At 40.4% G+C, this 14633-nt stretch overlaps 1 protein-coding gene across 4 annotated transcripts in view; it reads right to left on the reverse strand.

Moving 5' to 3' along the window:
• Positions 1–14633, reverse strand: part of alpha-Cat (catenin alpha) — a 204151-nt gene that overhangs the window by 153784 nt on the left and 35734 nt on the right. For all 4 annotated transcript variants that reach the window (XM_073992454.1, XM_073992448.1, XM_073992438.1 and 1 more), the window contains 2 exons: positions 14284–14601; positions 14024–14227 (listed from right to left, as the gene is read on the reverse strand). In XM_073992454.1, coding sequence (XP_073848555.1) covers positions 14024–14227; positions 14284–14601 — 522 coding nt within the window. The remainder of the gene's footprint in view (positions 1–14023; positions 14228–14283; positions 14602–14633) is intronic.

The raw sequence follows: 14633 nt of genomic DNA on the forward strand, positions 1-14633 counted from the left end.
AATGTTTATTGATGACATTGTGGATTCAATTTCGGGTTCTGGCTGTAGTATTTTTATGTATGCGGATGCCATCCATGTTTTCTTCAGGAGTGTAAATCTCTCGAATCTGGAGAATTTATCAAACTCTGTGCTACAATCCCTATCACTGGGGATCTCCTCTAATGGGTTGGCGATCAACTGGGATAAAACTGAAGCTGTTGTTTTTAATGCGCCTGTTAATTCGGTAGTTCCTAATATCTGTGTAAGTTCTTCTGTTGTTATTGTTGTTGGTGAAATTCGGTGCTTGTGTGTAATCATCGATTGCAAGCTTAGTTTTGTAACGCATATTGATGTTCTGTTGTCTCGTGTTCGCTTTCAGCTTAGGAGGCTTTATAGTCTCCAAGCATATTTACCCCTTAATGTTAGGTGGAATGTTGCTATGTCGTTGTTGATGTCTCATGTAAACTACTGTTTGGAGGTTGTTTCTGAAGCTAATTCTTGTCAAATGCTGCGTGTTCGTAAGGTTGTTAATTCTATTGTGCGTTATGTCTTTGGTTTGCGGCGTGGTGACCATGTTTCGCAGTTTGTTGTTAAATTTCTGGGCTTGTCCTTTGACAAGTATGTTGAATATCGCCTTCTTTTATGCCACTATAGGATAATGAAGGACGTCAATTCTCCCCTCTTTAATAAGTTTGTGTTTAGTCGATACATCAGGAATCCTCAATTGTCATTTCCTATATTTTCGACGTGGATAGGAGAGCATTCTTTTGTTGTTAGGGTTGCAAGATTTTGGAATCAGTTACCTCTTGACCTACGTAATTTTGCTTTCTCCACCTTTGTTTTTTAGAGAAGGTGTTTTGAGCATCTCTCTAATAGATTAAAGTAGATTAATGTTTGTTTACTAGTCACTAGTTACATATATATGTATATATTTGTGATTTTTATGGCTGGGGAGCCATATTTATATTGTTTGTTTTTTTACATTTTTTATGGGTTTGATTCCTGTAGACCTTCTATGTTCACTCTGGTGATTGAGTGAAACATAGCATTCATTCGTGTAGGGACCTCCCTTGCTCATTTCCCCTCCACTTTTCTTAACAATTGTTAAGTGAAGTGCAGTGGTTAGTGGCTATGATTAGGGAGTCTATTTATATTTGTATTTCCATGAATTCCTTTGATAGACATTAATCATAGTATGCATAGTATTTATGTATATATATATATATATTTTTTATTTTAATTCTTTACTTCTAAGTTCTTGAATGTTTGGATATTGTAGTAAGATAATATAAGTTATTGGCCATGTTGACTTTTTTATATTACAATTGTTGAATAAATGAAATGAAAAAAGTAGCCAAATTTAAGGAAATAATTAAACAATAGAGTTAAAGGTGTGTCTAATGTACAGTGCTGCTCAAAACATTTGCAACTCAGATGCCTATATCACATTCAGTCTATTTTTAGGGACATTTTGTGTTTTGAAATATGTTTGTTTTTGTTATTTGATTTTTTATTGACCATATTTTCAAGATTTAAAAAGGATTATTCAGTTATGAACACTTATGTTTAAAAAATGTGCGAAATATCGGAGGAACACATGTTTTAGCCTGCTCAAAATATTTGCAACTCCGTGGTACGAATATCTATTAGTTCATTTTTGACGAGTTTTTTGTATTGATGGCATCAAATTGTTTTTAATCAGAAGAAGGGGACAAAAAGCTTCCATGATGAGTACATTTTATCCCACATATGTTTACTTTTGATAGACAAGTATGCCGAAAACAAGACATGTCTAATTTTTTAAGAAAAACTTAAATTATGACCAGAAATTTTTATCAACGCTTTGCTAAAATGGTAATTTTTGAAAATTGTGGGTCCAACGAGGTCCAAAAATAAACATAGGAACATCACAATATCTAAAACTGGGGCTGGATACCGTGTAAAAAGAACTAAGATCGCCATAAGATGGGAAGGGGATGCAAGGACAACAACATCTACTGCAGAGGATGATCAAATAATTATTTATTTATTTATTTATTTATTTATTCAATATCAAAACAAAGAAAGCTTACAAAGCCTATTATTTATTATTAATTATATGAATTTTTTTTTAATTATATGAATTATTAAGCAGATTTCTTAGAGGTCATCAACAGATGTTAAAAAAAGACTTGACACCGATAAATCTATACAAACAGCTCCGATACATACCAAGACAATCCCACGGCAGCGGGTTCTTTCGTACCGGATTGACCCGGAACAACACAAAACCAATGTTCCGGCCAGCGGCTGCCACCTCAGTGTGTAGATGTTCGTATTTGTTTCGTTTTTCTGTATTAGGAGCAGCATATCCCGGAATGCCTGCTCCGAATTCTACTGGTCCGAGCCGGGACGGAGGAAAACCCAGGACCAATATATCTGTGCTCAGTTTGTCACATCCGCATCTTCACCAACATCCAACCTTCGGTGAGATGCAACAGATGTCAGGAGTGGGTGCATCTAAGGGGTTGCTCTGGACTCGTCCACGTGAGGGACTACGACAGGGACATGTTGCTGCATGCTGTGTGAACACAGTCCCCAGTGAGTCGTCATCGGATTACGAGACTCCCTCGTCGTCTGATTACGAAACTCCCCCGCAGTCCCCTCGACAACAACCGCACACGCAGCCTTTAACACCAGCCGTTGTTGTCCCAATCCCCGAAAATGCAGCCTTTTTGCAATTGAATTGCAATGGACTCCGAGGTAAGATCGAGGAGATAGTAGATTTTATGAGTCGGAAGAACATCAAGGTCGCGGCGGTGCAGGAAACCAAGCTGAACAACAACCACAGCTTAGAGCATTGTGATGGTTACAATGTTCTGAGGAAAGATCGCACCAGAAGTGGAGGTGGGGGATTGGCTTTCCTATTGCACCAGTCTGTCCAATACAGACCTATCTCGCTTGAGCCTGTCTCTAATGACCCATACATGGAATGTATGGGGGTAGCAGTCAGGTGTGGAGCTGCCGAAATAGAGTTGCTGAATGTATACATCCCGCCGAGAAATAGCTGTATCCATGATTATAGGCCTGACATTAGCCCGCTCTTGCAAGGTCATAATCGTCTGGTCCTGGGGGATTTTAATGCGCATCATGAGATGTGGCATTCGGCCCTCGGAAACGACCAGAGAGGTACAGCGCTGGCTGAGCAGATTGATAGCTCTACGTTTTGCACGGTCAATGAGGACGCCCCTACCAGAATTAGAGGAGAGTGTCACAGTTCGCCTGACATAACCATCGTGTCACCTGGTCTGACAAATGACGTTACCTGGCAACCCGTCATTTCCCTTGGATCAGACCATCTCCCCATAATTGTCTCCATTAGCAGACCACCCGACTTCATCACCTCTGAACGCCGCACGTTCGTCAATCATAAAAAAGCTGATTGGCCGAGTTTCAGAGAGTTCACCAATCACCGCTTCAGAGAATTGCCCAATCCTTCTGATGTTCGGGTAGCGAAAAGGACGTTCCGGGACATCATCACTGCTGCAGCCGCTCGCCATATCCCTGCTGGTCGAATACCCGAAGTAAGACCAAATTTCCCAGCAGAGGCGACGGGATTAGCAAACGAGCGTGATGAGCTTCGTCGTATCAACCCCAATGACCCCAGAGTCAGGGAGCTGACACTGGAAGTTAACAGGCTGGTCGGCGAGCATAAGCGGAACAAATGGTTAAATCATCGGAAGAGCTGCAACATTGGAGCCGGTATATGTGAATTGTGGGCAACGGTTAAGTCACTCTCGAACCCTGGAAGAAGGGAAGATAGGACCTCAGTCGCGTTTGGCGACGTTACGTTGACTGACCCGAAGAGGTGCGCAAGTAATTTCAATCGACAGTTTGTCGAGCATCCCGAGAGTGACAGGGCGAAGAGAAGAGTATTACGTCGCATCAGATCTCTTCCTGCCGAGGATGAACCACCACAATTTACAATGGATGATGTTGCCAATGCCATCAGGAACGCTAAATCATCCAAAGCGTTGGGCCCTGATGGAATCTCCATGGTAATGTTGAAGCAGCTGGATGAGCCGGGAATCGAGTATCTCACCAAAGTCTTCAACTTGTCGCTAGCCACCCTCGTTGTTCCCGAAGTCTGGAAAATGGGCAGGGTGGTCCCACTACGGAAGCCAGGCAAGGATGCCAGCAAAAGTGAATCGTACAGACCGATTTCGCTTTTGTCGCCCGTAGCAAAGACACTTGAGGCCTTGATCCTCCCCAGTATCAGAAATAGCTATCAAGTTGCCGATCATCAACATGGATTCCGTAAGCAGCACAGCACGACAACAGCGCTGCACGCCATTACCACATATATCTGTAAAGGACTCAACCAGAGACGGCCGTGCGATAGAACAGTGATGGTGGCTCTTGACTTATCAAAAGCCTTTGATACAGTCAGGCACTCCACGCTGTTTGAGGACATTGAGCAGACAACCCTCCGGCCAAGCTTGAAACGTTGGATAGTCAACTATATGTGTGGACGCCAGTCGTACGTGGAATTCAGGAATAAGAAGTCCAAACCCCGTAGAGTGAAACAGGGAGTTCCCCAAGGTGGGGTGATATCTCCGGAACTGTTTAACCTCTACCTCTCCTGTATTCCACCCCCTCCAGACGGCATTGAGATCGTGACGTATGCGGATGATTGCACGATCTTGGCGTCGGGTACCTATCCTGATGACATCTGTGAGAGACTGAACAACTATTTAACTGATCTTACCACCTTTTTCCATTCGAGGAATATGCAGATTTCCCCCACAAAATCTACAGCCACTCTGTTCACCACATGGACAGCGCAGTTTGGACGTGAGTTGAATGTCGTGGTCGACGGTAGCAGAATTCCGACCACAAACTGCCCTAAAATTTTAGGGGTCACATTCGACACTACATTCACGTCGTGCGCACACGCCACAGCTATCTGCGACAAGTTGAAAAGTAGGAACAAGGTCCTCAAGTCCCTGGCCGGCAGCACTTGGGGTGCAGATAAAGAAACCTTGTTGACCACATATAACGCGATAGGTCGGTCTGTGGTAAGCTATGCGGTTCCAGTCTGGTCCCCGAGATTGTGTGATTCGAACTGGAAAAAGATTCAAACTTGCCAAAATGCAGCCCCGAGAACTGCGACAGTGTGCCTCCTCAAATCTTCAGTGGACCATCTACATGAGGAGGCAAAAATTCTTCCTGTAAAGCAACACAATGAGATGCTTTCGTTGCAGTACCTGCTTGGATGTTATCGTGTGAGTCATCCCAATCACCATCTTGTGGGTAGGCCCGGCCCATTCAGGGAGATCAGGAAGGATATCCATGCTCTAGAGGGAGAGGTCCAACGATACAGGAGAGAACCCCTAGATCAACAAGCATATCAAGCAGGATTGAATAGCATTCACACGGACGCAGTTGCCAAGGCCTTAAGCAATTATAGTGTGAATAAAGTACTTGGAGTACATCCTCCATCTATCGCAGCTGAGGAGCGTCAGCTGCCACGACAAACTAGAGTAGTTTTGGCCCAACTACGCTCGGGATATTGCAGTCGCCTAAATTCGTATTGGGCGGAAATCGATCGCACCGTGCAAGACATCTGCCCAGTATGCGGCATGGGCCCGCACGACACACAACACCTTTTTAACTGCCCCGCCAAACCTACCCATCTAACTCCAGTGGATCTATGGCTACATCCTATCGAAGCAGCCACTTTTCTTGAACTGGAGATAGACCCAGAGCCAGATTGAACAGAGGAACGAACAAATAAACATAACAAAAACACTGTTACAACAACAACAACAACAACCACAGCTTAGAGCATTGTGATGGTTACAATGTTCTGAGGAAAGATCGCACCAGAAGTGGAGGTGGGGGATTGGCTTTCCTATTGCACCAGTCTGTCCAATACAGACCTATCTCGCTTGAGCCTGTCTCTAATGACCCGTACATGGAATGTATGGGGGTAGCAGTCAGGTGTGGAGCTGCCGAGATAGAGTTGTTGAATGTATACATCCCGCCGAGAAATAGCTGTATCCCTGATTATAGGCCTGACATTAGCCCGCTCTTGCAAGGTCATAATCGTCTGGTCCTGGGGGATTTTAATTCGCATCATGAGATGTGGCATTCGGCCCTCGGAAACGACCAGAGAGGTACAGCGCTGGCTGAGCAGATTGATAGCTCTACGTTTTGCACGGTCAATGAGGACGCCCCTACCAGAATTAGAGGAGAGTGTCAGAATTCGCCTGACATAACCATCGTGTCACTTGGTCTGACAAATGACGTTACCTGGCAACCCGTCATTTCCCTTGGATCAGACCATCTCCCCATAATTGTCTCCATTAGCAGACCACCCGACTTCATCACCTCTGAACGCCGCACGTTCGTCAATCATAAAAAAGCTGATTGGCCGAGTTTCAGAGAGTTCACCAATCACCGCTTCAGAGAATTGCCCAATCCTTCTGATGTTCGGGTAGCGGAAAGCACGTTCCGGGACATCATCACTGCTGCAGCCGCTCGCCATATCCCTGCTGGTCGAATACCCGAAGTAAGACCAAATTTCCCAGCAGAGGCAATGGGATTAGCAAATGAGCGTGATGAGCTTCGTCGTATCAACCCCAATGACCCCAGAGTCAGGGAGCTGACACTGGAAGTTAGCAGGCTGGTCGGCGAGCATAAGCGGAACAAATGGTTAAATCATCTGAAGAGCTGCAACATTGGAGCCGGTATAGGTGAATTGTGGGCAACGGTTAAGTCACTCTCGAACCCTGGAAGAAGGGAAGATAGGACCTCAGTCACGTTTGGCGACGTTACGTTGACTGACCCGAAGAGGTGCGCAAGTAATTTCAATCGGCAGTTTGTCGAGCATCCCGAGAGTGACAGGGCGCATCAGATCTCTTCCTGCCGAGGATGAACCACCCCAGTTTACAATGGATGATGTTGCCAATGCCATCAGGAACGCTAAATCATCCAAAGCGTTGGGCCCTGATGGAATCTCCATGGTAATGTTGAAGCAGCTGGATGAGCCGGGAGTCGAGTATCTCACCAAAGTCTTCAACTTGTCGCTAGCCACCCTCGTTGTTCCCGAAGTCTGGAAAATGGGCAGGGTGGTCCCACTACGGAAGCCAGACAAGGATGCCAGCAAAAGTGAATCGTACAGACCGATTTCGCTTTTGTCGCCCGTAGCAAAAACACTTGAGGCCTTGCTCCTCCCCAGTATCAGAAATAGCTATCAAGTTGCCGATCATCAACATGGATGGATTCCGTAAGCAGCACAGCACGACAACAGCGCTGCACGCCATAACCACATATAACTGTAAAGGACTCAACCAGAGACGGCCGTGCGATAGAACAGTGATGGTGGCGCTTGACTTATCAAAAGCCTTTGATACAGTCAGGTACTCCACGCTGTTTGAGGACATTGAGCAGACAACCCTCCGGCCAAGCTTGAAACGTTGGATAGTCAACTATATGTGTGGACGCCAGTCGTACGTGGAATTCAGGAATAAGAAGTCCAAACCCCGTAGAGTGAAACAGGGAGTTCCCCAAGGTGGGGTGATATCTCCGGAACTGTTTAACCTCTACCTCTCCTGTATTCCACCCCCTCCAGACGGCATTGAGATCGTGACGTATGCGGATGATTGCACGATCCTGGCGTCTGGTACCTATCCTGATGACATCTGTGAGAGACTGAACAACTATTTAACCGATCTTACCACCTTTTTCCATTTGAGCAATATGCAGATTTCCCCCACAAAATCTACAGCCACTCTGTTCACCACATGGACAGCGCACTTTGGACGTGAGTTGAATGTCGTGGTCGACGGTAGCAGAATTCCGACCACAAACTGCCCTAAAATTTTAGGGGTCACATTCGACACTACATTCACGTCGTGCGCACACGCCACAGCTATCTGCGACAAGTTGAAAAGTAGGAACAAGGTCCTCAAGTCCCTGGCCGGCAGCACTTGGGGTGCAGATAAAGAAACCTTGTTGGCCACGTATAACGCGATAGGTCGGTCTGTGGTAAGCTATGCGGCTCCAGTCTGGTCCCCGAGATTGTGTGATTCGAACTGGAAAAAATTCAAACTTGCCAGAATGCCGCCCTGAGAACAGCAACAGGGTGCCTCCTCAAATCTTCAGTGGACCATCTACATGAGGAGGCAAAAATTCTTCCTGTAAAGCAACACAATGAGATGCTTTCGTTGCAGTACCTGCTTGGATGTTATCGTGTGAGCCATCCCAATCACCATCTTGTGGGTAGGCCCGGCCCATTCAGGGAGATCAGGAAGGATATCCATGCTCTAGAGGGAGAGGTCCAACGATACAGGAGAGAACCCCTAGATCAACAAGCATATCAAGCAGGATTGAATAGCATTCACACGGACGCAGTTGCCAAGGCCTTAAGCAATTATAGTGTGAATAAAGTACTCGGAGTACATCCTCCATCAATCGCAGCTGAGGAGCGTCAGCTGCCACGACAAACCAGAGTAGTTTTGGCTCAACTACGCTCGGGATATTGCAGTCCCCTAAATTCGTATTGGGCGGAAATCGATCGCGCCGTGCAAGACATATGCCCAGTATGCGGCATGGGCCCGCACGACACACAACACCTTTTTAACTGCCCCGCCAAACCTACCCATCTAACTCCAGTGGATCTGTGGCTACATCCCATCGAAGCAGCCACTTTTCTGGAACTGGAGATAGACCCAGAGCCAGATTGAACAGAAGAACGAACAAATAAACATAACAAAACACTGTTACAACAACAACAACAATACATACCAAGAACACCGGTATACCAAAATAGGCAAATTTTGGGAAAACAATAATTTCCAGGAAAAATTTAATTTTTCATAGAAATTATTCAAAAAATGTGTGGTTATGTTTTTGGAGTAGTGAAACCGAGTACTTCTCCTATAAATAAATTAATATTTAAGTTATATGACTTGAAAAATTTGATTGGTCACCAGAACGAAAGATAATAGAAATTGTCCCCTTATACGAAAAATTAATTTTTTTTTAGTTAACTGGTTTCCTTTACGATGTCTCCAGATAATAAATAACATGTTTAATTCACAATATATTATCAAAACAAAAATAATTTCTTCAGATTTTGAATCAAATTTTCTCAGTTGCAAATGTTTTGAGCAGAACCAAAAGTGAGTTCGAGCTTCGTTTTGTATATTTTTTGTAAAATAAGTGGAAATTTTCCAAATTAATTTTTAAATCTTTAAAAGGATTTAATAAACAAGCAATCTACAAAAATATTGGGATTTCAAATCCACAAACTACCTCAGAACTATACAAAATATGAACTGGTCATTCCAGTTGCAAATGTTTTGAGCAGCACTGTATATGACCCGTCTGGACCTGGACTTTTAACAGATTTTGAACTCCGTAGACTTTTGGATACATTTAGACATTGTAAAAAGGGCATATACATTTGGTCGATCTTAGATAGCTCGTAAGAATATGAATCTAGAAATTGATACGTTGAATTAGAATAAGTTGTGGCAAAAAAAAAAATCCAAAACATTCTGCAATATCAGAGTTGTTCAGGTATGTGATGAATTTCAAATTGATTTGCCCAAAACGAGTGAATTGGTTTTAGGTGTGATGGGAACCGCATCGAATTTCAATTCCACGTTGTTTCAATTTCATTAAATTCCCACAAACAAAAACAGACTAGTGCTTCCTAATCTGCAGAAGAAAAATAAAAATGGCGTTTGTCTTCGGACGGCTCACAGAGCACACGCATTTTAATTTGTGAAACGCGCCTACGGGCTATAATTTTGAATAAAACAAAATGGCGGATTTTTAAACCGTCGTTTAGCAAACCACGGTTTTTCTTAACAAGGACATTTTTCTTGGCAGAAGAAGAATTCGTAGCCTCCGCATGGCTATATGCCAATAATAGCCTAGACAGACGGCAGAGTTAATTTGCATTAAAAATGTCCTAATTTGAATTAGTTTTTCACCCTGACAGACGATAGTTTCTGCATTTATGAAACAGCTGTTTGTGTTGTTTGTTTGTACCCAGCAGACCATTTCATAAAGCTTTACAAAATATGCGAAACAAATACACTTTCTATCATTGACCTTTTCACCACGATGAAGCAAAAAATAAATTTAATTTATTCGCGATATTTTTGAGTTTTTTTAATATTATAAAAATATTGCAAAACTTTAAAAAACATTTTCGATAGAATTGGTATGGTGGGTAATGACATTTTTTGTGGAAATAAAAATTTTAAAAAGAGATTTGTTAGAAGGCGTGGAAAACGATTAGCTGCTATTCTACTCGCGAAAGACCACTACTTATTTTGAAGAAACGCGAAAATTGCTGATTTCTTTCCTTTTTTATTTTCTTAAACATGGACATTTTGACAAAAGACAATTGATTTTCTACAGCATTGCCATATTGAAATTGCTAAATTCAGTTTAAATTTCCTTTGATTTTGTGCATTAAGAATGTGGATAATGCACGAATTAATTTGAATTAAGGCAGTTAATGCAAATTAACGCTGCCGTCTGTCTAGGGTATAACATTACTCAACCGGTTGTACAAGATTAATCAACGCAAAGACGATAATTAAATAAAATCCGATAGGATAAACAGACAGACGTAGAAAGTCTACATATCGCATGGCACTGTACCAGCTAATTCCACAATTTTCTTTGACTTTATGGTGATGGTGTGGGCTAAGGGTTGAAGGAGGACTTAAAAGCAAAAAAAAATAGAAATAGAAATAAAAAACACTTTTTTAGTCCTGGCGATGGCAAAAGCCAAAAAAAAATTAATAAGAAATAAAATAAATTTGTGCTCTTATTTAAATTGGCCTTTATCGTCACCATAAATGCCCGAAGACGTAACCCACAAAATAGAAACTTTAAAGGAAAAGCAAAAAACGGTGTAAAATGAAAAACTGTTTTATGGAATATAATTCTTATGAGGGCGAGTATACGGGATATTATCCTATACGAATGGGAGTAATAAATGAAACCAAAACAGCGGAAATGCTTGGTTTGGGATACGTCATTACAACAAAATCTGCAATATTATTCCATTTTCCGATTTGCCATTTCTTCAATAGGATCGTTGTTTTTGAACGTAGAAGATTGAAATGTTGCCAGAGCATGTATTTTAACTTTATGTAGCAGATCCCATCAAAAAACGAATTTCGATTTGAGTGTGGGTTTCGTCTTCGGGTATTTTCGGTGACGATATGGAAGTTTAGTGTCGAAAACAACATATTAAGTTGGAGTTCACCAATTTGGAGAAAACAAACATGTTAAAAGTAGATTTTTTGATCTGTGCTTTTTTTATAGAAATATCAAATATTTTCGTAACAAGATTTACCAAAAATAAGGAAAATAAATGTGAACTTATCTATTCTATATCCGTGTTTAAATTTTCAGCTTTTTTCCTAAAAACAATCTCAAAATTCATTACATCGTTTATAAATCGACCACAAAGATATGGCCGTTTTCAAATCGTGAAAAATAAACGATTATCGGATTGCATCAGACGTTGTTTTCCATAGAACACAATGGAATATGAAACCTATATCAAAAACAATACGAAATCGGAAAATGTACATGCATCACACCTACAATCGTTTTTGACTCGTTTTGCGCTCGAAATCGATTTCCATCACATACCTGGGGCCTAATTACGTGATTCGATATCGAGTTGTTTCGACCCGAGTACTCAAAGTTGGGATGACAACATTCGTTATTGAGTAAAATTATCGAGAAATTGAGCATAAATTTGCGAGTAATTTCTCGTAGCAAAATGGCCTATCGTAAATAAACGAAATGAAAGATTTCTTATTGTATTTTTGTTTAAAATGTAAAAAATTGTTGTTTATTGACAGTTTATAGAGGAAAAATGATATTAGTAAATAATTGTGAGCATTTTTTACACAAAATAACAAGAGAAATTGGGAAAAGTCCTTTTCAGTCGTTTTGAGAAATTGTGATAAAATTAGAATTAAAATAAATACATATGCATGCTATCATTAACCAAAAATTAGTGTTTGCAGTCGTTAAAATACAAGTTGAAAAAATATGAATTTCTGCAAAACAAAAAATTATTTAAAATTAATAGCCTTCATTTTATAGGTGAACAACTTTTAATAAAGTGCATTTTAAACAGTTCATCCCCCGTTTTTTACCAAAGGAAATACTCTCTCAGAGAGGCTAAGTCAAAACACCGACCAAATTCTCTCATTTATTTTGTGAGAGAATTATTAAGGTAGATGTATTAGCAAACTGTAACAAGAATGTCAAAACAATTTTGCAAACATTACTAATTTTCATATTTTCTTAGCACAACTTCATTCCGAAATTATTATTCAATGTATTGTTCAAAAAATTCCACAAATATTTACATTTTTCATCCATAATTTTGTTTTTTAGTTTTTGCTTTGAAATAAACACATTTTTTTGACATCTACCTTCATAACATTCCCTGAAGAACACATAGTTCGATTACCGGTTACTCTCGAAACATTCGATCAACGATTTCGATTGAGTCTTATCATGCCGTTTTTTCCTCGTGTCGAAAACTTATTCACGAGTAAATTCACAATCGAATCGAATCACATAATTAGGCCCCTGATTGACAAATTCTTCATTTTGAAATTTCAATAAAGAAGGTTTGGATGATGATTTCCTTTTTAAATTGAAAAAATCATAAAAAGATTTAGGATTGTATTTAAAATTATCCTTAATCTTGCTGACGTAAGCATTCTATAATCTACGAGATTCCAAGTTATACTTAGACCTAGCAACGGACTAATTAGCATAGTGTACGGATGAGCCTGACTTTTTATATTTTCGAAATAGTTTGTTTTTTGAATTTTTTATCAAAGATCAAAAATCAGATATTATCCAAGGACAGCTTGTCTTATTATATGTTGCATTTATATCGAAATAATTAAGAAAGTGTATATGCGAATTATTTGCGTCGAAAGCACACTATTGAATATTCAACGCTTTCTACTGGTTGATCTCCAGATGACTTTTAAACTAATGCAACCAACTATAAGGTTACAGAATAATTGCTTTGTAATTATTTTCAAACTGGTTGATAACTAGTGCAATGATAATCAGTTTTTTTACTTTCCAATCTGGTTGATCTATAGATGACTTTTCAACCAATTTGTAGTTAATTGTAGACGCATTTATAACTAACGATTATTTTCAACCGTTTGAGAAAAGTCCCGCACGGAATGATGGATGCATATCCTTATACCTAACCGAACAGTGTTTATTTGACCATTGTCTTGCAACACAAAATCATTTTGGAGAAAAAAGTTTAAAAAACGTAGCCCTACTGGACATACATATTTCTCTTGCCTTGCTACTGCTTTGTCGTACATGATGACGCCGCAGTGTTGCATTTATGTAGTCAATGTTTCACATTTCTTGTGTATCACTGCCATATGGAATAGATGCTTAAGGCTCTAACAAAGTGACTGATTTTTTGGAAGTCAACCACACTTACTAATCTTACATGCCATTTCCTAGTAGAAGGAAATTGGTTAAATTCTTTTTTCAAATTATTAGTATTATAAAGCTCGGGTGCCACCGTGGTGCAATGGCATGCACAACCGGCTTGCACGCTGAAGGCTGTGGGTTCGATTCCCCGGCCAAGCAACATCAAACAATTTTCAACGGTGGCAAAATAACCCTCAGTAATGTTGGCGAGTATTTCAGCCATGTAAAACTTCTCTACAAGTGGTGTCTTAAGACACGCTGTTCGGACTCGGCGATAAACTGTAGGTCCCATATCATTGAGCTAATATGAATCGGGGTGCACTCATTGATATGAGAGAAGTATCCCTTGTTCCATCTGGAATGTTTGTGTACCAATAATTATTAGTATTATAAAGTTCAGAAAGTGTTGCGCATAAATGTTTGGTACAAAATAATACCTTTAATAAGTTTTGTATTTGGTGCAAAAACATCTCTGATAATTTTACATTACTTTATAAAATAAAATATTTATAAAATAATGAATATGACTTACATTTGACATATATTCAGTCAATAAGTCCTGCAATGCCTGTCGTACTGCATTACATTCAGCAACAATACGTTCACGCCTTTCATCACGGGTACAATCAGCGTCGGCCATAAGAGCTGCAGCACTAATAATACTTTCTAATCGTTCTTCTAGCAATTGTCTGGACCGTTTTTCACTATATGTCAAAGGATCCATAATAACGCCTTCCTAAAATGTAATAAATGTTTAGAATAACACTATATCAATATTCCAAACAACTTTACATCAAAATCGTCCAGAGCAGCGGCCAATTCTCCTGCCCCACTATAAATATCAGTAGGCTGGCATGACTTTCCTTGGGCGACATCACTAATTGTGTTGACGGCGTCGCAAACTTGTTTCAAAATAAAATCTCTATTGACTTTAGCCAAGTCCAGTTCTGGGTGACGAACATAAACTTTTGAAGCAGTCAACAACATTGTCGAATGTTTTTTAAGCATTGCACGTGCAGCAGCCAAATCATCACGAAGTTGTGGATCTTTCAGTTCTTGTTGTCTTTTAGCAGCTTGCTTTATTAATTCATTTGCATTTCTGCCAAATTGCTACAAAATATGTTTAAAAATGTTTATAATAA

The sequence above is a fragment of the Musca autumnalis genome, unplaced genomic scaffold (genome assembly GCF_047663935.1).
Source record: "Musca autumnalis isolate F117 unplaced genomic scaffold, ASM4766393v1 scaffold_1, whole genome shotgun sequence".
In the NCBI taxonomy this organism is placed as follows: domain Eukaryota; kingdom Metazoa; phylum Arthropoda; class Insecta; order Diptera; family Muscidae; genus Musca; species Musca autumnalis.